The sequence below is a fragment of the Gekko japonicus genome, unplaced genomic scaffold (assembly GCF_001447785.1).
Source record: "Gekko japonicus isolate JY-2015 unplaced genomic scaffold, Gekko_japonicus_V1.1 scaffold2327, whole genome shotgun sequence".
Taxonomy (NCBI): Eukaryota; Metazoa; Chordata; class Lepidosauria; order Squamata; family Gekkonidae; genus Gekko; species Gekko japonicus.
This window is the reverse complement of record NW_015172618.1, coordinates 228,248-250,784: the sequence shown is the minus strand read 5'-3', so window position 1 is coordinate 250,784 and position 22,537 is coordinate 228,248. Positions and strand designations below refer to the sequence as shown.

At 50.0% G+C, this 22,537-nt stretch overlaps 2 protein-coding genes across 2 annotated transcripts in view; both read right to left on the bottom strand.

Annotated features, from left to right (window-relative positions):
- Positions 1-1,141: 1,141 nt before the first annotated feature.
- On the bottom strand, positions 1,142-10,689 carry LOC107119198 (pinopsin-like). Its single transcript, XM_015421659.1, has 5 exons — positions 10,341-10,689; positions 5,804-5,986; positions 4,009-4,154; positions 1,546-1,785; positions 1,142-1,282 (listed from the first exon to the last, which is right to left on the bottom strand). The coding sequence occupies exons 1-5, from the start codon at positions 10,687-10,689 to the stop codon at positions 1,142-1,144; spliced, it is 1,059 nt and encodes a 352-aa protein (XP_015277145.1).
- Positions 10,690-14,942: 4,253 nt separating this feature from the next.
- LOC107119197 (double C2-like domain-containing protein beta) overlaps positions 14,943-22,537 on the bottom strand; it is a 213,454-nt gene continuing 205,859 nt past the window's right edge. The window contains exons 13-15 of the mRNA XM_015421658.1: positions 19,867-19,948; positions 17,528-17,624; positions 14,943-15,079 (exon numbers count right to left, since the gene is read on the bottom strand). Of these exons, the coding sequence (XP_015277144.1) occupies positions 14,943-15,079; positions 17,528-17,624; positions 19,867-19,948 (316 nt within the window). The remainder of the gene's footprint in view (positions 15,080-17,527; positions 17,625-19,866; positions 19,949-22,537) is intronic.

Here is a 22,537-nt window from a genome sequence, read left to right as displayed (position 1 = left end):
CGGGCCACCCCCAGCGCCTTTCCAGGTAGCTGGGTGGAGCCAGCGCATGTCGGCCTTCAATGTACAATCCCATAGAGGGAAGCAGTATCCACCGGTGTTTCATATGGGCCCGAGTGAGGGTGTCTGGCCAGTGGAAACTGAGGGCGAGTGGAAACTGAGGGCGAAAGGGTGGCAGCACAGCGAATGGAGAGGGACGCCCTGTGAGTGACACACCAGGGCGCCAACCAATTCTGAAGCGTGTGGAATGTTCTAGAGAAGTGCCACCATCATTCGGCTTTAATTTATAAGAGAGATTATGGGTGACACAAGTTGGGTTATGGTTGCCCTATTAAGTTCATTCACACATTCACATGGAGATTAACCTTTAAAAATCTCTCCATCACTCCATATAATTCCAAATGCTGCAAGGATGAACGAAGGGCTTTGGCCTTCCCTCCTGCATCATTTTCCCAATGGCAGAGGGACTCTTTGCCCCTTCCTTGGGTTTCATACACAGCAGGGAGTGAAGGTTAGTCTGCGCCCAAACGTGTGACTGGGTTGGGCACTTATGTCCTGACTGGTGTCACACATAACATGTATTTTGCCTCTTATTGGTACAGAGAAAGAGGAGACCCTTCATCAGAGCAGCGTCTGCTGGTATGAATGAGGGAAATGACTGATGGAGCCTTTTGAGAGGGGCAGAGATGGCTCGAAAGCACTTCTGCAGCCCTCCAAAAACGAGCACCTCTCATCTTAGGAAACAAAATGGTCCTGCAGGTTTTCAGCATGGTTCAGTTTGAATCTAGACAAATGTCATCGGTGGCAGGTGCTATGACAACAAACAGAAAGGCCCCTCCTGTTATAAAATTACTGCAATAAAAGAACTGGGGAGGGAGATGAAGGACTAACTGATAAACATGCCAATCCTTATATTTTAAAATATTTATACGCGGACGAGCCACCAAAAGCATGAAGGGAGGTTTGTTCCAGCGGCTCATATGCACGGAACGCAAGTAATCAATTCAGATTCTCATGCTGAACGTAGAACCCGCCTGGACCAGAGGTAAGAAGCACAGTACATCAGTCCTGAAATAATGATGCTCCTTGGCAGAAATTGTAAGTTTCGGGGGTGGAAACTAGGCCCCGTAGTCCAGCTGCGCAGTTATGTAGAGGCCACCTTATTTCCCCTCCCTTCTGAGGTCAAGGCAAGGCCCCCACGGACGGCAATCACGGCTGGCGTCGTTTCCGGCATTGCCAGCGGGATGCGGCCACAGCTCATTGTGTTCAGGATGCAGCTGCGGAACTGCACGGGGCAGAAAAACGTAGAGACAGTAAGATCAGACAAGATCCAGTTGACCTCGGAGACCATGAAAGGAGGTGAGGGCAAAAGATGGCTTCTTGGCTCTGCTACCTCCCAGGGCTCAAATTCATGCCCACAGAGGAGAGTTCCTCCTTCCCTCCCACACTTAGGGGATGTCGATAAGCGTTTTTCTTTTAACCTCAGCTCACAAGCAAATGCATACACAACCCTCCCCCTTGCATGTTGCTAGTTCCCAAGGCACTCACCTGCTTGTTCATGAAGACATAAATGACGGGGTTGTACACTGTGGCTGTCTTGGAGAAATAGGATGGCAGAGAGGCGAGTGCCGGCTGGATGGAGAGGTCCTTGCTGGTGGCGACCACCATGGCAAAAGTGGCGTAGGGCAGCCAGCAGACAAGAAAGGCCATCACCATAGTGATGACCATCCGGGTCACCTCCCTCTCCGCACGCTGGGTTGTCTCTTGTTCTTTCTGCTGAGCCGCGACCTGCGGGGAGGATGAGGAAAGCCACGAAAGAACAAACGCCTCACTGGTCTGCAATGATGCCTATAAAATGGCACACATCCAGGGGACGCTTGGCTAACCAGTAATGTTCCCATGTGATGAGCATCTGGGATTTCAGTAAAGGTCACAAGGGATATCTAAAGAATCAAGCTAAAATCTCAGTGCCGGCTCTGGAAATGAGAGACGTTTGAAAGTCAGGCTTATACTTCAAAGAGCGTACTAAAGCCATTCCCGGCTGCAGCAGAACAAGGGGCCCAAACAGCCAGGCCACCTAACATTTGCAACACCTTGATTTCGCTGGGTCTTTCTTGCGGAACCTCTCGTAGCCGGTTCACATAGGACATCTGGGTTGAGGGGGGTCAGCGCTGCTGTTGTTGCTTGGCTTAACAGCAGCGTTTGACATGGTCGACTACGATCTTATGACCCACCGCCTCGCTGCTGTGGGGATACTGGGGACAGCATTGCAATGGCTAGTCTCCTTTTTCCATGGTTGGGGACATAACATGGTGCTTGGGGAAAGGGTTTCTTTGTGTTACCCTTTGGTATGTGGCATGTTGGGGGGGTGATCCTCTCACCCATGTAGTTTAACACCTACATGCAACCCCTTGCCCAGTTAATCTGGGATGTTGGGCTGGGTTGTCACCAGTATGCTGATGACACCCAGCTGTATCTGCTGATGGGCGGACAGAAGCACTCCATCCCAGATGTTCTAGCCAAGACTTTGGAGGCTACGGTTGGTTGGTCGCAGCAGAGCCGGCTGAAATTAAAGACATTGAAGACGGAGGTCCTGTGCCTGAGTTGTGGCGGGGTGGGATTGGGAATCCAACTCCGAACCCTTGGCGGGGCGTCATTAACGCCAGCGCCTTCAGTGAAGAGTCTAGGAGTGATCCTGGATGCCTTGCTGTCAATGGAGGCCCAGGCCATGAATGTTGTCATCTTTGGCTGGTCAGGCAACTGGTTCCCTATCTCTCCTCCTCTGACTTGGCCACAGTGATCCGTGCAATGGTCACCTCCAGGCTAGACTATTGTAATGAGAAAGGAGAACTATTGGTCAGGTTAGAATGGATAAAAGGAGTAATTAACACATGGAATTCACTGCCACAGGAGGTGGTGGCGGCAACAAGCATGGACGGCTTCAAGAGGGAATTAGATAAACATATGGAGCAGAGGTCCATCAGTGGCTATTAGCCACAAGGTATGGATTGGGACTCTGGGACAGGTGATACTCTGTATTCTTGGTGCTTGGGGGGGGTCAAGAGTGGGAGGGCTTCTAATGTCCTAGCCCCACCGCTGGACCTCCTGATGGCACCTGGTATTTTTGGCCACTGTGTGACACAGAGTGTTGGACTGGATGGGCCATTGGCCTGATCCAACATTGGCTTTTCTTATGTTCGTATGTTCTTAAATAAAGCAAAAAAATTACAAAATGGTTCACAAATTTATCTGGATAAATCATGGAGACTATGGTCTATGCTGCTGCATGTAGCTTATTGTAAGTAGGATCCTATTATGTAATTTTATTAATGGGCGTTGCGTTAATACTTATGCCAGGCCTCAGTTTTTTCTGGTGGTTTGAATCCTCATGCCTTGTTTATTGAATGTCCCATGTTTTTGACTGCACTGATTCGTTAAGTGTAATCCACCTTGCCCCTGTGAGAAAGGCAGACTATAGGTAACGTAAATAACATACATAGATAGATACATAGATCCTCTCCAGGATCTCAGACTGAGCAGGGCGTTTCGCAATACCTGCTGGGATTGCCAGGTCGGATCAACCCGGTGGCTGGGGAGAGACTTCTCATGAGTGGGGGGACCACACGATGTGCACGCGATATAATGATGTCATGCAGAAGAGACATCACGTCGGTGATGTTGTACAGTGACACTCTGGTATTTGGGGCAAAACTTTATGGTTACCATAGAGTTTTGCCCAAAATACCAGAGTGTCGCCAATGTGATGACATCACTTCTGTGTGATGTCATTATGTTGCCTTTGGGGACGGGATTCCCCCCCCCACTGAACAGCTGGCCGGTGGCAGGGGAAAGGCCCAAAAATTGGGGGATCCTCCACCCCCTGCTGGGGAATGGCATCCCTAATACCTGCTAGCTGAGATGGCAACCTACTGGTGATCCCGGGGATTGAACCTTTACATCTGCATAGCATGTGCCCTGTAACCAAACCACGCATAGCCTCGGGGTACTCACTGCTCGCAATGTCAATAGCAAGTTGGCGTAGGAGAAGATAATCATGCCAAGAGGCAGAGCGAAGCACATCACAAACAAGGCCATGATGTAGCTGTTATTGTTGGTACCGCCCATGTACCAGTTGGGTCCACAGGATGTTCCTAAGCCTGGGAATGAAGCAAGTGGGAAATTAATCCAAAGTCATCGGAGAAATCCAGGTGGGTAGCCATGTTGATCTGAAGCAGCAGAACAAAATTTGAGTCCAGTGGCACCTTTAAGACCAACAAAGTTTCATTCTGGGTATAAGCTTTCGTGTGCATGCAGAACAAAACGTTGTTGGTCTGTTCATCAGAGAAATGAGGGCCTTCAGAAAGGGAATCTATGTTGTGCTCTGCTCAAATTAAGAGACATTCCGGATGGAAGGATTCCTGATCTTAGAGACTGGCTTTCAAAATCACAGTGGAAGTTATGTTTGTGTCACTTGAGGTTTGCCTCCATCAGATTTTAAAGGTTGAATTTTAAAAGGGGGGAGGGGGGCCGGCGGCGCAAAGAGAGACGAGAAACCCACAGCGTTTGTGTCAAAAACAAACAGCCACTGCCGTTTCTCTGAACGTTTTGTTCTGGAATATTGACAGAGCTCCCTGGAACATTAACAGAGGCTAGCTCCCAGCAGGCCTTGATTAACTGGAGCCTTTGGAAATCCATCAGAGTTGGTCGGCACTCTATGGCATGGGACAAAAAGTTGATCAGAGACAAACTGACAGTTGCTACAGGAGACTTGAAGGCAGTGTGCTGTTGCAGGGGGGGGGCTGGCTCTCTGTGGCATCTGGGGTTTGCCGCCCTGATTCAAAGATGGAAAGAGCGGATTGTCCAGAAAGAGAAGAGATTTTGATCCAGCTCACCAGCATCCTGAAATTAATTCTTTAAATCAGAGCATCATGAGGAGAGTGAGGCCCTTTCTACACTGGAGAATCTGAGGAGTAAAAGCCTTAAGGGCTGACTTCACGGTTGCACACATTCCCTCTGCACCGGTTCCTCCCCCCTCCGGTTTATTTGTTTGTGTATTGTGTATGCATTCTGCATCTACAAGCAAAACCTGCAATTTTTGCCTCATTGATATGGAAACGTTGTGTGATGTTGTGTGGTTGTTGGAAAGGCAAACATCTTCCAAAACTTTTAACTGCAGACCCAACCTCTCCCTCCCTCTGTGATTCTGCAAAAAGAAAGGGAAGGGGAAATCCAGACCCACACATGCAAGACTGACACATTTGAGAGCAGGGAATCCCCTAGTCCTTTATATTTACTGATTCCTTCTTATGTTCTCTCTGGCTTTTTAAAAGTTTGCCTGAGTGGGAGGACACGTCCTGTTTCGTCTTTGGAGAAGGAAGGCAATAAAACAGAACGGGCAGGGAGCGTCAACCTAAAGAGAGAGGGGCGTAAACGGGGGAGGCCAGTGGGCAGCACTTAAATACCCGCAGAAACGATTCTACTTTAGAAAGGATTAGGACTTCAAAAGTGGATGAGAACAAAGAATAGCTGCAAAAGGAGTTTTGGTAACTGCGGGGCAACTGTGTGCTGGAAGCAGTCTGAATGCAGATTCCTGTAAAACAAATGCCAACTGGAAGTGAAAGTGGGAGGGAATGCAGAATGGAAGAATAGGATGCACTCAGAAACCGGGGCAAAATATGGGTGCAGAAAGGGGCTTAGACAACAGCCTTATCCATGAGGCTCATCCCTTTTAAAACTCCTAATCCTTGCACTTGCAAAGACAGCACATCTCTTTCCATTTCAGTAATTGCATACCCAGCAGTCTTACCTTCTGGGACGTAGCTGCTCCAGCCCAACAATGGGGGGACCGTCCAAACTAATGACCACACCCATGTATAAAGGCAGCCAATCACTGCATGCCTTTGCTGGAACTGGAAACCTCCCACAGGTTTGCAGATCACCAGATACCTCTCGAAGGCCAAGATCGCCAAGGACCAAAGGCCCACAATCCCTGAAAGAGGGACAAAAATACCAGGAGGCCCAAATACAGGACCAAGCAAGTTCTCTTGGATTTCTTACTCTGAAAAATGGAAGTAACAGGCAGCTTTCTGGTCAAGGACCTCACCAAGCATTCCTTGAGTACCAGGGCACATTCTGGAAAGAACTTCACTGTGTACCCCGTGACCAATATATATATGGCACAAATAACATTCTAAGAATGCTTGGGACACAATGAAACCGCTCTAGTGCTAACCAAATTCCTCTCTTAAGTAATGTTTAACATCATCACCATAGGGCACAGATACCCTTCCTCCCTAGGCAGGGCTTCAAGACCTCTGCTGTGGCCAGATCTCACTTTGAGAGGTAGGGGTAGCAAAATGGCTGGAAGGGTGTTTCATCTCCAAGGCGTCTGAGCTGAGGAGGATTCAGCCCTTAGGTGGAGGAAGTTGGTTGTCCCTCACCACCCCGAAGCACTTTGCCAGGCTCACAGTCTTCCTGGCTGAAGGGGGATTCCCCTTCTTTAAAAGGCAGAACAGTACCCGCACAAGCTACCACCTACCTTACAGGGTGTCTGTTGTGGGGAGTGGAAGGGAAAGGAGATTGTAAGCCGCTCTGAGACACCTTTGGGTAGTGAAGGGCCATGGGGTATAAATCCAATCTCTTCTCTTCTTCTTCTTCTTTTACCTCACAGGGTGTCTGTTGTGGGGAGGGGAAGGGAAAGGAGTTTGTCAGCCGCTCTGAGACTCCTTCGGGTAGTGAAGGGTGGGGTATAAATCCAATCTCTTCTCTTCTTCTTCTACCTCACAGGGTGTCTGTTGTGGGGAGGGGAAGGGAAAGGAGTTTGTGAGCCACTCTGAGACACCTTTGGGTAGTGAAGGGCGGGGTATAAATCCAATCTCCTCCGCCTCCTCCTCCTCCTCTTCTTCTTCCTTCTTCCTTCTTCTAAGCAGGAGAAGGCTGCTTTTGTTTAGTTCTTAGAATGGAAAATGTCATCTCACCAATCGTAAGCATTTCTTCAAATAGTCTTTGAGTGAGTGAACTGGCGGACCACAGGGGCCGGGCACCCACTGGCCCCACCCTGGCTATCACTCGAATTAGTTTCAGGATAGCTGTGTTGGTCTCCAGTAAAACAATTAGATTTGAGCCAAGCAGCACCGTAGAGACCAACCAGAACTTCAGTGTTTCAAGAGTCAAAACTTCTTTCATCAAATATCTAACAAAGGGAGCTTGGACTCTTATCCCCCCCCCCCAAATCCTGTTCCTCTCGGAGATGCTACTGAACTTGAATCTAGCTAGGGTCACTAAGGGAATGTTCTCCAAAGGAGCTGACTTCTGCTGTCTAGAGATCAGTTGTAATTCTGGGGATCTCAAGGTCCCACCTCGAGGTAGCTCTGGATGGATGACTTCCCCCCTGACCCAGCCAAAAATACCCGCCTGCAGGTTCTCTTTGCTGAACCAGAAACATCGGATACATATGGGATACAACAACCATTTTGCACTGCAGTGTACACCTGGGCACAGGGAACGTGGGTGGAGGCGTGTGTTCTCGTTTGTGGTGCTGGGCACCGGAAAGCCCCACCTCCTTGCTTGGGCCACTAAACAAAAGCAGCCTTCTCCTGCTTAGAAGAAGAAAGAAGGAAGAAGAGGAGGAGGAGGAGGAGGAGGAGGAAGAGATTTGATTTATACCCCGCCCTTCACTACCCAAAGGTGTCTCAGAGCGGCTTACAAACTCCTTTCCCTTCCCCTCCCCACAACAGACACCCTGTGAGGTGGGTGGGGCTGAGAGAGCTTTGAGAGAACTGCTCCTGAGAGAACAGCTCCAAGAGAACTTGTGACTGACCCAAGGTCACACCAGCAGCTGCATGCGGAGGAGTTGGGAATCAAACCTGGTTCTCCAGATTAACCTGGCTCTTAACTGCTACACGAAACCAGCTCTCTGTGCTGTTTCACGTGGATTTAGAGCCCTGCAGTACCCTGTTAGGGGACCCACTCATCCACTTGCAAGTTTCTGGCTGCAGGCCTGTTTGTAGGATTTAAGAAGAGCTCATTACCGTGTGATATCATGCCTCTAAGGTTTTCTGGGGAAGTGTAAAAATGTGTTTAGAGTGTTTTCATTTCACAAGCAGCATTCAGAGAAGGAATGCCTCCCTTCGTAAATCAGGTGTGCCAAAATGTTGTCATTTTATTGGGTTTTTAATAGACATTTCGAACAACCGCTTTGAGGATTTTTACTGGGTGGCTGGTATTCAGAAATATATAATGTTATGGATCTACAAGAGTAAGCTAGAAAACGCTCCTTTCAGCCTGCTTCTTCTTCCAAGCTGGGCAGGATAGTGTACCTCCTCCATTTTATGCTCACGGCAGTCCTGCACAGGGAGCTGAGAGAGCTCTGAGAGAACTGCTCTTGAGAGAACAGCTCTGAGAGAACTTAGCCCCCCCCCAATCCAGTATGGAGCTGACAGTACTGATACACACTCCTGCACAGTAGGTTAGGATGACAGAAAGTCTGCAAGGTTCAAGGCTGAGGGCCTTACGCAGTCCTCAGGCTGGGTCTGAGTCTGCCCTGGGTCCTAATGAGCAGGTGTGCCTTGCAAATTTCTTGCTGGGAAGTTAGTTTTCTGGTATGGGGGGAGGCCCTGATTCACAGTGGAATCAAAGTGCGCAGGGGGAAGGCGCTGAAGCCCCCCTCCATGCAATTTCCCCCCATCTGAAACAATCCTGAGGGATGTTATTTGGACCATTGGAGAATCCTACATGAACCCCATAAGTACACATGGAACCCTCAATGGGACAAATGGTGTCTCCCAGAGGAAGGCAGCACAGAGGGAAGGCGTTAAGTTCCTTCTGTTCCACACGCTGTGGTCCGAGCTTGAATCAGGGCCCCCCCCCCCATACCTAGGAATTGGGTTCTAACTATGGAACTAGGGTTGCCACATCCCATCTCCTTCCCAGTGAGGGGATGGGGGGCAGTCCGGGAGGGGGAGGGGCCGTCCCAATGCGGTGACATCATGCAGAGTTACATCATCACATCGGGGACACTGTGCCATGCACACACACACACCCTCCGTTTCCCCCCAACCATTTAAAGGGAACCTTCCTTTTAAATGGTTGGGGGGGGGGGAGCAGGTGCCACGCTTGCCTGTCCTGCAAGCTGCAGATTCATGGCTTGCGGGGCAGGGGTGCATGGCGCCCACTCTTTTCAAGCGGGGCCATGGATGACTGTTGGGGGACAGGGCTTTCTCACACCAGCCAGCTGGCCAGCATCTGGGGGGAGCTCCAAAACCTGGGGCATCCCCTGCCCCCACCTGGGTCCTGGCAGCCCTACATGGAACATCCAGTGCATCTCTGACTGTCAGGCCCTGTGGCAGACCTGTACACAACCTGAGCGCTGTCTAACACGGGAGCCCCCGATATGGCGCATGCAAGCACCACGGGGCCCTCTGACAGATATCCTGGTGCCCACCGACTACTTTAGAAACTGGGTAGGTCCAGGGGGGGCTTTTGCCCAGAAAGGCTTTTGATTGGCCACTGGAGATCTGATTGGCTGTGCGGATTTTCAAAGATATTGCTATGGCAACAGTTGCCACTGCAGCACAGGGATGTTTACTGTGGGACTGAAGGTCAGCTGCGGCGGCCATTTTGTGTCTGGCTTCACCTCCCGTGGCAGCCATTTTGTGGTGGTGGCAGCCACCACGCCGTCTCAGACTGCCAACGATGCCTGCAGCTCAGAGAGGTTGGGGCCAATGTTCCCTCTAAGCTGAGTTACTGTGAGCTAGCCATGATTTCCAGGCACGGGCACACGTACACACACAAATGCAAAAATACCCCCCCTCAAAAAAAAGGTTAGAGACCCCTGGTTTAACTTGTCATTGGGCCTCACATAGAAGAAGAAGAGATTGGCTTTATACCCCACCCTTCACTCGGAGTCTCAGAGCGGCTTACAAACTCCTTTCCCTCCCCCTCCCCACAAGAGACACCCTGTGAGGTAGGTGGGGCTGAGAGAGCTCTCTCAAGAACGGTCCTTGAGAGAACAGCTCTGACAGAACTATGGCTTGCCCAAGGTCATCCAGCAGCTGCAAGTGGAGGAGTGGGGAATCAAACCCAGTTCTCCCGGATTAGAGTCCGCGCAGTTAACCACTACACCAAACTGACTCCCAACATGGAGTTGGGAACTGAACATGGGTCTCCTTCCTTAATCCTAACCTGCAATGCTAACCACTGTGCTCCATTAGCTCTCGTGTCAGCTCTGCCTCAGCTGCAATTTCATGAGCTGCCCTCCTTGCCTCAACCTTCGCCCCCCCCCAATATGGAGCTAACAATAGTGATACCCACCCAGCCACGGGTGTTGTGACGATTGACTCTACCTGTTAAGGAGACCATGAACCCTTCAAACCGGCACACTGTCTTGCCAAACACGAAGAAGCCGACGGCGTTGTTGGCAAAGCTGATGGTACTTCCAAAGAAGGTGACTAGGAGGTCGGCTGTCGCCAGGTTCACCAGGATGTAGTTCAAAGGGGAGCGGAGTTTCTTGAACCGGACAGAGACCGCGATCACTAGCCCATTCGCCAGGGATGCGGAGATGGTCACCGCCCCCATGAGCACAGCCACTGAGGTGTAGACGCTTCGTGAGGCCTGGTGGGGCCACTGTGGCCCGTCGAAGGGGCCGAGCGTCCCATTCCTTAGGGAAGCCCGGGATGCATTTGCAGTTTGCATGTCAAGGGTATCGGTGGTCTCGACCTGTCAAGGGCAAGCTGGCAACCGATCTTGGAGAGCTGCAGGCCACCTTTATACAACCACAGGCGCGTCCGGAACCCAAGGAACGCCTTGGCATTAAGACACCGTAAGCTTTCTTAAGCCCTCCCAGGTCCCCCTAATCAGCTCTTCCCTTGAAAAGCAGATGAAGCCGGGAGAATTTTGCTTACTGTCTTGATGAGCAAAAGCCATCCCCATTAAAATGAGTGGGACTTTATGCCAACCTAAGGGGGTGGGCTGCTTAGTTTAAGCATCTGAAAAGACAGGTGCCGGAAAAGAGGGGATTGTTTGCGCCTGCCCCATGATTATCCCAAAGAGTCATTATGGGAAATTGCTGGTGCAGGCACCAGGACACCCCCCCCTCCTGTTCGAGAAGGATGGCATTTGGTTTTGTTTTTCCCATGTGTGATCCGGAGGTGGTCCGTGGAGCTTCTCTCACTATAAAACGTGGGAGAGCAATAGAGAAGTCAGAACCACTCCGGCCAAGCAGGTAAGACCTCCATCCCCTTGAGGGAGTCTCAGAGCGGCTGACAATCCCCTTTCCCTCCCCCTCCCCACAACAGGCACCCTGTGAGGTAGGTGGGGCTGAGAGAGCTCTCTCTAGAACCGCCCTTAAGAGAACAGCTCTGAAAGAACTTGTGACTGACCCAAGGTCACACCAGCAGCTGCACGTGGAGCAGTGGGGAATCAAACCCGGTTCTCCCAGATTAGAGTCCGGGCTCTTAACCACTGCACCGAACTGGCTTTGCCCCAGCTGAAGCTTCCAAACAGTCTTCAAAGGCTAACCTAAGCTGGGTGGTGATCAGAGCGTGTACATGTGTGGCCCAATCATGTTTCTTGAGAAGGTATCAAAGCTGGTACGCCACTGACTAAAGCTGCTACGGGCCAAGGATGAAATGTGCACTTCTGTCTGTAGACACAAATCTAAGATTTCCCCCCAGGTTGTGAACCTGCTCTTTAGAGGAGAAGGAGAAAAGCATCACAGCCAGAACAGGTTGAAGCTGTAATCCCTGACTGATTCCAATCATTTCAAACCACCCCCCCCCCCCCTGGACTGAGCTTTGGTTTGCCGGCCCTCTTTCAGCCCCGCATCTCTCTGTCCAGGCAACTAAATACAGGGGCTCCGCTGCAGTGGCTACAAGCCCTCCTGAGACTTAACCCAGATGTGTGCATTGAATTCTTTTAAAAAGCAGCCGAAGCTAGTGGCTCTCGTCACAACTTCTACTTGGGAACGCCGTTATTTCATTTAATTTACAATTTCCGAGAGACACGATTTTGATTTTTCCCCCCCTTTCTTCTTTTTTATTATTTGAGATTCTATTTATAAAGATTAAACAAATCTGACAAAAAAGATACACATAATACTGGAATACAAAATTTCGCTCTGTGTGTGTGTGTGGCGGGATGCAACTTCACGACGGTTTTCTGCAGCCGTCACATTGTAGCAAAACATCGGTATCAAACATTTAACAAGTCTTTTTTTGTTTTTGTTTTGCATGACAACCACCAACTTGCATGCAATCTTTTTAGGTATATTTATATATTGTATAATATGTACATACAGTTCCAGTAAAAAAAGGCTTTGATACAAAACAAAAGGATTCCACACGGGGCATGTCTTAACGGTAGTTGGAAAAACCAACAGAACGGCAAAATGTGTGCTTCAACAGAGAGTAATGTTATGTTATCGTCAAGAACAAGGCATGGATCCTGGCTTTTCTGTGGGTTCCTTCACGTGTTGTTCTCTACATGGGGATAATCCATTGCACAGCCCTACATGGGGATAATCCATTGTGCAGGAAAAATCGTGCATGCTCTCATACTGTTGCAGGTGTGCTACAAGGATTTATTTTGTTACAAGGGGCGTTTCTGCATTCTTATTTCCCTCCCTTGTAAGTTCTTGTTTCTTTTTTTGGGGGGGGGGTCCTGTTCCACATGTGTTTGCTCCTGTAGTGGTCGATTCGATATCACACTGGTTTATGTCCAACATAAAAAAACCTGCAAGGAGATATGCTGGAAATAAACAGGTGTAATATTGAATCGACCACTAGAGGGAGCAAAACGCATGCAGAACAGGGGGAAAACCCCCAACAGGAACTTACAAGTGAGGAACATGAGAATGATGAGGAAAAGCTCAAGGACATGGAGAAGAAAACTGAAGTAGGCAGCCCTGAGACCCTTCGGGCATTTTCACAAGCAAGCTGTAAACTGGCTCTTGCTTCTGGTGGGTATGTAATAAAGAACACAAAAACTACAACGGCCAGAGGACTCATCAGCGTAACAAATGCCTCTCTCTTTTGCATTAGCAGCAGCCAGAAGTTCACAAGCAGCACAAGGAAGGTGCAAAGGTGATTTGATAACAAAGATAACCATATATGTTAGAGCGTGTGTTTGAAACCCCTGCTTGCCAGTTAAAGTATCAGAACAGTTAACGCAACAGAAAAGGAACACGGCATGATTGTCCAAAGAAAACTCATCTATATAATGGAGCTCTTTAAAAAAAAGGATGTTGAAACTACTCCACGACTGAAGATTTTCTTGGAAGTAACAATCTTATAACATTGAGAGAGAAAAAATAAAAGCAGAATTTTAAAGACAGAGATCTGTCCGAGCACAGAAGACATTTTTCCCACCTGCAGAGAATACATGCATAGGGCATAAATGGTGAATATGTTAGTCAGACAGACTTCCCTTGTAAAAAACAACTGCACAGTTACCAGGAGGTTCTGAACTCATGCAGCATTTTCCAGGCCTTTCTCCATGGGACCTGCAAGTGATAATGGCTCTCTGAGCCCCCACAACAGGAAAAGTGTACCTTGTACTTCCTGTTTCCTCAGGGCAACATGTGAGAAATGCCTTTGTTTGTGGGTAGCTGTCTAAATAGGAGCTTAGATTTGCCAGGAAATCTGTAAACTAATATCATGAGAACTAGCGTCACGTGAAATCCGTAAAAGAAAAGGCCAGAAAACAAAGTCTGGATGAACATACTGGTTTTTGAACGAAAAGAACTTGGACAAGAGAGTCTGAATTGTGCTATTGGCAGAACCATTAAAAAAAAAAATCCGAGTAATTTTGTTTTTAACATGCTGTGCGTTGGCCGTGGAAGTCAAAACTCGCCTTTGAATGTCGCTGAAGGGTGACTCCTCTGATGACTACTTGGGCTTGGATGGAAGCCGCTCTCTCTGGTTCGCTGTTTCAGAAAGATCAGCTCTGAACTTGCACTTAACAAAAAAGAGACTTGATAGAAGCCAGCAGAGAGAGTAAGGGGGGCCGGGAATGTCATGTTTGAAGCCAGTGACATGAAACTACACAGGAAAAGGAAGGCTTGTGGTTCCTTAAAAAATATTAGCTGCACAAAGAAGGAAAGTGGGGTGCTCCTTGGCTGTGAAAGAGCAACGGGAGGGCCCGGAGGGGAGGCTGGACTTCTGGCCTCCGAGCGCAGGTGCTGCTCTAGGAAGCAAAAACCCAAATCTTTGAAGGTCTGTTTGTATTACCCCAGGAGGGAAGGAGGCAGAAGGCAGGACTGAAGGAAGGAAGGAAGGAAGCAACTGCCTCGGTCAGCTGCACAGCCCTTAACATATATGTTTTGCACAGATCATCAGACAGGGCAAAGGGAGTGTTTGGGGGGGAAGGGGGTCAAACGGAAAGCACACTCGGCCCCTCCCCCACACCGGAAACATTGTGTGACGCATCAGAAGACCTGGACCTTCGCCCCGTCCCCCAAATCAAGAAATGGCCCCGAGAGGCGACACTTTCTTTTAGTGCTGAGATGCAATCGATGCTTTGTTGTACAAGCCACACAGACAAACAAGGGGGGAAAAAAACTCGGTATATTCTACGTTTATGTTGCCAATGAAGCCGCAAGGCAGCAAGAACAGGAGTCAGGAATATCAAATAAGTCACGATTTTAATGCATGCAGGCCTTTGGGCTACCCGCCCCCCCCGAAACTGACTGGCAATTTCAAGGCGTCCCGGAGAGATCTCTAGGACTGAAGCTCGCCAAACCACGGAAAACAGGGTGTTGCTCAGCCCCCAAGGCGTTCCCAGAAAATGGACTGTAACCCACCGCTTGTTACTAAGCCCCTTTCCCTCATTCTTGCTGACTTGGGGTGCAAACCCTTCCGGTGGAGTAAACAATAAGTCCGAAGGTGAGAGCCGCTCCTTCGTCGGGTGCTGTGCTGTGTCGGACCAGGTCCCCGGGTCCATTCGTAGGGTCAATCGCTGAGGATCGCCCCCGGCAGCTCATTCGTGAGTGTGTGCCAGCGCTCAATTTTCTTATCCTTGTTTTTCAGGCAGTCGAACCAGTGCTTCAGGCGGTCCCCCTTGGCGTTGATCCCCAGCACCACGCCACCTAACACACAAGGGACAGAGACGGTTCACTAGGGAGGGCCACAAACCCAAGAGAGGAGGAGCCAGCAGCTCCGGAGAGCTGAGTGCTGGAAGCGAAGGCATGCACAACCTCTCTTTGTGTGGAACACAACAGAACGAAGAGGGGCCAGTAGAGCTAGCCAGCAACATAGGCCGGCTTTTCAGTAGGGTAGGGGCTGCGGCTCAGTGGAAGAGCCTCTGTTGGGCACGGTTTAATCCCAGTGTAATATCCACTGACCGCCACTAGGCGCCAGCGATTTACTGCCGAGCTTAACTTCCTAGGAACAATAGGGACTAGGCTCCTGCATTTTCCTTGGGGAACCAATAGGGACTTTGGCGGGAGGTTTAAACCCACCAATAGGATCTAGGGGTGTCCCCAGGTGCTGTACATAGTTGGCCACCCGGCCAGTATTCTGTGTTCTAGTTGTGTACCAGTAACCATGCTGATCACTACATCCGTCTCTGTGATTTCTACATGCATCTAACCCACTACACAACACCCAGTTAAAAGGATCTGGCCGTTAAGTGATGTGAGAGACCTCTGCCTGAGACCCTGGACAGCCACTGCCAGTCTGGGTAGAGCAGACCTACCTTGATGGACCACTCTGTCTCCTTCCTCTTGTCTGCTCTGCTGCCGTCTCTTTATTTACCCAGATTGCTTTTCTCAGGGATTCTCCTTAGCTCATAGCCAGAAATTTGGGGTTGGTGGAGCATGGGGGGATTTTGTGGGGCAGCAGAGGGGGCGGGAGGGGGCCCTGCACCCTTCCCTGAACTCCAAGTGGCGATTTCACCACTTGGAGTTCAGGCACCCTGCTTGAAAAACAGCATTTAAAGGGTTCCCGAAATTGCTGCTTGGAGTTCAGGGAAGGCGTACAGCCGCCCCTCTCCTTCCCTTCCTGCAAGGTCAGCTAGAGGGCCCCTTTAATGTCACAGGAGGGGAGGGAGAGCAGCAGCTGTTGTGGGGGGGGTGCCTCACATTTGAGGGGGCGGAGCCCTGAAATGCCCCACTGGAGCAACGGGCCTGATTCTCTTCCTTGCTGGCTGCTCCTTTCCTAACCACCAGGAGAGCAAGATGAGCTCCCTGCAGTCTCTCTCCATCCTACCTGAGACAGCTAACTAGAACACTTTCTCCAGCTTTCCTATCCTAGTACACCGTTCCTTGGCAAGAAAGGACTTCTGCTTCCTTCCTAACGTCACACGCCTTGTGTGGACTTCACTGCCAAGGCAGCATCCCCTTTCTGCAGCGCAGACTGAGTCTTAAGTGAACATTGAGGTCCATGGAACACTCAGCCTTGATTGCCCACCGATTTCTCAATAGGATCGCCCCCTGCTGCCCCCTCCAGCTGAGGATCGCCCCCTGCTGCCCCCTCACCATCAGCCCAAAGTAGGGATGCCAGGTTTGGAGTGGGAAATACCTGCAGATTGGGGGTGGGTGGAGCCTGAGGAGGACGGGGTTTGAGGAGGGGAGGGGATTCAACGGGGTATAACGCCATAGAGTCCACCTTCCGACGTGGCTGTTTTCTCCTGGTGAACTGATCTCTGTCGCCTGCCTCTGTCACCTGGAGATCAGGTGCAATAGCGGGAGATCTCCTCACCCCACCTGGAGGTCAGCAACCCTGCTCAAGCCCACGCAAGGAAATTTTATTCTGCTCCTTCTGGTGTAGCCGCCACAGGAGGAAGGAGAAAGGAGATGCAACGGGGAGAAGGTGGTCCTGATTGGGCGTCACCCAGGAGAAGGGAACGGAGATGGCGACTGGAGTGAGAAGGGGCATGCGTGATCCCCACCCTGCCCACAGCCCATAAAATACCGGCCACTGACCCTGGAAAGGCTGCAAGGAGTGCAAAGCGGAGGGAGAGCAACAGCTGTATAGTAGAAGAAGTAGAAGAGAAGAGATTGGATTTATACCCCGCCCTTCACTCGGAGTCTCAGAGTGGCTTACAAACTCCTTTCCCTTCCCCTCCCCACAACAGGCACCCTGTGAGGTAGGCGGGGCTGAGAGAACTCTGACAGAAACTGCTCCCGAGAGAACAGCTCTGACAGAACTATGGCTTGCCCAGGGTCATCCAGCAGCTGTGAGTGGAGAAGTGGGGAATCAAACCCAGTTCTCCCAGATTAGAGTCTGCGCACTTAACCACTACACCAAAAGGCAACGTGTTTGTGAATTTGTCAAGGGAGGCTGCCCATACAATGGGAGAAGACAGTTGAATCTGCTCACCCACTAGATATTCAGCGAGAGAGAACATTTTGGAATGTCAACTTGTGAACCCACTCCAAAATGACAAGAGCCTCAAACTGTCGGGCTGTGCAAGGTAGCCGCGGGCAGGGATAGGGGAGTGATCAATCTGTGATTCAGATTGGAATTTTCCACCCAAGTGACGTATCAGAATCAAGCCCTCTGGTGGATATTTCCCAAGGACCCCCCAGACTCACCAATAAAGTCATTCGATTTGCCAATGTCGTAATCCCACACCGTCACCTCCAAGGTCTTTTTGGTCAAGTCGCCGTGCTTGATCTCATAGCAGAATTCCTGTGAGGAAACAAGTGGAACTGATACTCAGGAGAAACGTTTAACTCCATCAGATGTTTAACTCCATCCTTTCTCCAAGCCCAGGCCTGCCATATGAAGTCCCAAAGGAACTCAGCCCAACTTGAGGAACCTCATCCTTTCCACCTTTCACAAAGCAGGGCCTCTGGACTGGCTCTTGCCCTCAGGAGAACACACACGAGCCCCTTCAGGAGTCAGGCCTGGCCGGATATTATCAGAACAAGCTCAGGTAACTTGTAGTTCAGGACCTTGTAGTTCACATGCATTTTGTGATGGAAACTGCACCGATCCTGGGGTCCAAAACTCCTAGGGCTTGAGTAGCTGGCAAAGTCAGTCAGGCAGCACCAGTAGGAACAGGGTGGTTCAGGGCAAAATCAAAGCAGGACTCGCTGGGTAAAGGGGCAGAACTAGGAAGGGATTTATCCTCTTACATTAGCTGGATTTGAGTCCAGTAGCACCTTCCAGACCAACAAGATGGGGGGGGGGTATAAGCTTTCAAGTGTCAAAGCTCCCTTTGGCAGGTACTTTGACTTTTGAAAGCTTATAACATAAAAATCTTGTTGGTCTCTAAAGAACAGAAGAAGAAGAAGAAGTAGAGGAGGAGGTAGAGGAGGAGGAGGAGGAGGAGATTGGATTTATACCCCGCCCTTCACTACCCGAAGGAGTCTCAGAGTGGCTTACCATCTCCTTTCCCTCCCCCTCGCCACAACAGACACCCTGTGAGCTAGGTTCCCCTTAAGCTGCGCCAAGCTGTGCTGGCGCACCGATTTCCCCTGGCCAGCGCAGCAATTTTTACCACAGCGCAGGGGCGAGAGGTTCCCTTCCCAATGGCCATGCAGCACGGATCCATTTGCTCAGGCAGCACAGAAACACAGCAGTATGCTTTGTGTTTCCTAATCTGGGCTGGCCCCGCCTCCCCTCAGCTGGGGTTTGCTTCCCCTGTGAAAGGGGGCACTGCTACCCTCCCTGGCAGTCCTCTGCCTCGTGCTCCTGGAGATACCCTGGCCCAGAATGAGGACTGCTCTGTTGCTCAGCTTCTGCCCTTCCTGAGGTGAGCTGCCTGGTTGTTTGTTTCATCTTGGGGTAGGGAGCCGGCCTCAGCAGCATGCTAGTGGTGATCTGGTGGCTTCTGGTGCTTTGCGAAGTGACTCTCTGTGCCCTTAAGCCTGCAAATTAGTTGGAGAAGGTGGGGGGGGAGCCGGGCTCAGCAATGTTCTACAGGCGATTTGGTGGCTTCTGGTGCTTTGCAAAGTGACTCTCTGTGCACTTAAGCCTGCAAAATTAGTTGGAAAAGGTGGGGGAGGGGAGCCTTAGAGGGAACATTGCCTGTGAGGTAGGCAGGGCTGAGAGAGCTCTCTTGAGAACTGCCCTTGAGAGAACAGCTCTGAGAGAACTTGTGACTGACCCAAGGTCACACCAGCAGCTGCATGTGGGAGGAGTGGGGAATCAAACCCGGTTCTCCCAAATTATAAATCACCCTCCTAACCACAGCACCAAACTGGACTCAAACCTAGCTGTTCTACTGCAAACCACCATGTCTGCCCTTTGAAAGTATCCTCTTAGGTGTGCAGTGATGATTTTAGGGCGATTGTTTTCATGATTTTACTGCATTAGTTTTTACTGTGTGAAATGCCTTCAGCAGGTCTCCGGAGAGACAGCAGACATACAGTTGCTAATAAACAAGCAAGCAAGGGGGGAGTTTGACAAGCCCTGGAATGTAATGGCTCTTTAGAATCTGACAGGGACAAAGAAGAGCAACATGATTTCGTTACAAAAAAACCCCCTTATCCATATTGGTATGAATGGCAGTTGCACTCTGCTTTCTGCTGCTTGTTGTGCGTCTGCATGCGATTAGATTGTTATCTGGTATTGGCATGTAGAATGCATGCCATTTATATCCATATAATGCAGATTCATGGACATGCAAACAACACTGAAAACTGCACACATTTTATGGGGAAAGCACAGGGCAAAGAGTCTTCCCTTGAGGCACCAGAACATGGTGGGAAAATAAGGAAATGCGGGTTTGATTTGCACCAGGAAAAAGCCAAACAGGAACAAGGATCTTGGGTTCGAAACTGCAGGGATGAGAAATCCAAAATCATCTAAAGGCAGAGACAGTTTTACGGGTAAACGACCAGCCGACGACCTGGCGATGTTGCATATCGAGAATCCTCCTCCCCAGACACGTACCCACAGGATCCAAGAAGAAGAACAGAAATACCTCGTTGAATTCAGGATTGAGCGTTTTCTTCTTGACGGCTGTCTTGTGCTTGGATTTCTTGTCCTCATCTGGTTTCAGGTACCTGCAAAGATATCACCCATCAACACAGGTTGTTTTTTTAGCCTTCAGCCATGACAGAGGTGAAGAAAGGCAACACCGCTGGATGCACAGAAAGGACTAGATATTGAATTCTGACGCTCTGCTATCTGCACGACAAGCCGTTTACTGACATGTGGTAGCAAGTAATGTGTCATCGACCCCTAGCTTTGACCCAGGCTTGGGGCCCGGCTGATACTGCGGCAAACAGGGGCACTTTCGGGGTGACTGATTGGCCAGGAAGGGATGTTACCTAAAAAGAGGAAGTGTTAACGTGTTTCTAATACGAACAGAACAGACACCTGGCTTGCTGACAAATTGCACAAATGCAGTGGAGTGGTCTTAATGGCAATCCACGATGTGTTGGGTGAGAAAAAGCTGGGGAGGGTTACCAATTTCCTGGAGATGGGAGGGGGAACTTGAGGAGGGTGGGGTTTGGGGAGGAGAGAGACCTCAGTGGGGTATAATGCCAAAGAGTCCACCCTCCACAACAGCCCATTTCTGTAAGAGAACTGAGCTCTGTCGTCCGGAGGTCAGTTGTAATTCTGGGCTACCAACACAAAAACTCTGGTTTTGGTTCTTCCTAGGGGTTCCCCTGCCTTGGGGGGCTTTGATCCGCTGCCAGCTAGTTGGCTTGTGGGGGAATCCCCCCCCCAACAGGGACATCTTCACACAACAGCTCCAACACGATGACATCACTCCAGGGTGACGTCATCACTCTGGGAACGTCGTGCAGCGTTGGTCTGGTGTTTGGACGAACTATGGTTATGAAGGAAAAAAGCCCATAGAATTTTGCCCCAGAACTGGAGTGTTGCGTCTGACATCGCTGATACGATGACATCATTTCTGGGTGACATCATCACAATGGGACATCACGCGTGACATCCCGCCCACCCCTGGAACAGCCCCCCTCCCAATTCCCCCGCTGTGATGGCAAGGGGACCTGACCACCCCAGCTCTTCCCTACAAACAAAGACTAAAACCAAGTTTGGAACCTCACTTTCTAGGCAGAAACTCAAGCTACAGATTATCTTGGGTCCTCATTGGGGAGGAGGGGGGAAGGTGGGATATAAAGGAAAGGAAAGTGAGTAAGTTCCTGTCTGAACAAGGCCTGTACTTCAAAGCCTTCCCTTCTCCAAACCCTCTCAGGATTCAGAGTTCTTGCAATTGTAGGATCTTTCCCTGGTCACCACCCCTAGTTCTTGTCGATGTTAACTTAGCGTCCCTAGGGCCAGGAGGGACCAAGCGATTCGGCAACTCGGATCTCAGTGCCCTTGGGGGAACGTACGGGGAAAGAACCGGGGGCTCTTGACGGAGTCAGAGGACTTGGCGTTGCCAACTCTGGATTGGGAAATTCCTAGACATTGTGGGGATTGTGGGATTCTGGGGGGAGTGTAGAACTTCAGGAGTGTAGAATGCCATAGCGCCCACTCTCCAAAGCACCCATTCCCTAGCTGCACCAGTACTGTGGAATCAGCTCCCAAATGAAATTCGAGCTCTGCGGGATCTTCACCGATTCCGTAGAGCGGTAAAGACCGAGCTGTTCCGGCAAGCGTTTTAATAGACCAGACCACACTGACTGTTCTAACAATTTATAACAGATGGCCACCACGTCTTAATTGTAATTTTAATCCTAATAAGCTATATTTGGTTATTTTATTGATCGTACTGTTTTAGATGTGATATTGTATTAATTGTTATACTGGTCTTTAAACTACTGTAAGCTGCCCTGTGCCGCCTTGGCGGGAGGGCGTGGTAAAAGTCTAATAAATAAATAAATAAACAAACAATAAATAATAAATAAATAAATCCCACAGGCTGACTGCTCTTCTCTCGTTGACTCAGAAGTTCCCCCTCGCCAGGTAGATAACAGAAGATGTCGTGACGGCCACAGACATAAACAGCTTGAAAAGATTAGAGAGATGTGTGGAGGAGAAGCCTATCGACGGCTACTAGCAATGGTGGCTGAGGGGAGCCTCCACATTCAGAGGCATTTATCCTCTGGATCCCAGAGCCAGGAGACAGCATCAGGGGAAGGCCTCGGCCTCTGTGCTCTGCTGTTAGCTGTCAAGAGGAACTGGTTGGCCACCATGTGAGACAGGATGCTGGACTAGAGGGACCACTGGTCTGATCCTGCAGGGCTCTTCTTATGTTTTTAGAGCTCTACAAGTGCCTTCTTTTTTCTTTTACAAGTGCCTTCTTGAGTGCTTGGAAATGTTTTAAAGAGTTCCACCGCCACCACCACCATCATCTGGGAGATGGGCTGCCTAGCATCTGATTTTATTGTTGTAAGCTGCTTTGAGAACCAGCAGCGTACGAATCCGGTAAACAAGCCAATAAATAAATGTGAAGAACGTCAATGAGATGCACCACAAGGTGGTCTGAATTCAGGGGCTGGGCTGGTGGAGGGGGGAGGGGACTGGGATAAAAAGAGGGGGGGGGAGAACTGAACCTAGAAACCTGGGATCCAGAACCTGAAAAGGTTAGTCAAATAGAAAAGAGGGCCAACAATAAAAGCTTAATATAGAAGAGAAGAAGAGATTGGATTTATACCCTGCCCTTCACTACCCAAAGG

Coding starts and splice junctions, on each gene's coding strand:
- LOC107119198 (XM_015421659.1), bottom strand. CDS start 10,689: ATGCAAACTGCAAATGCATCCCGGGCTTCCCTAAGGAATGGGACGCTC. Junction 5,987..10,340: donor GTTCATGGTCTCCTTAACAG/GTAGAGTCAATC, acceptor TCCCTCTTTCAG/GGATTGTGGGCCTTTGGTCC. Junction 1,786..4,008: donor TGCTATTGACATTGCGAGCA/GTGAGTACCCCG, acceptor TCCTCCCCGCAG/GTCGCGGCTCAGCAGAAAGA.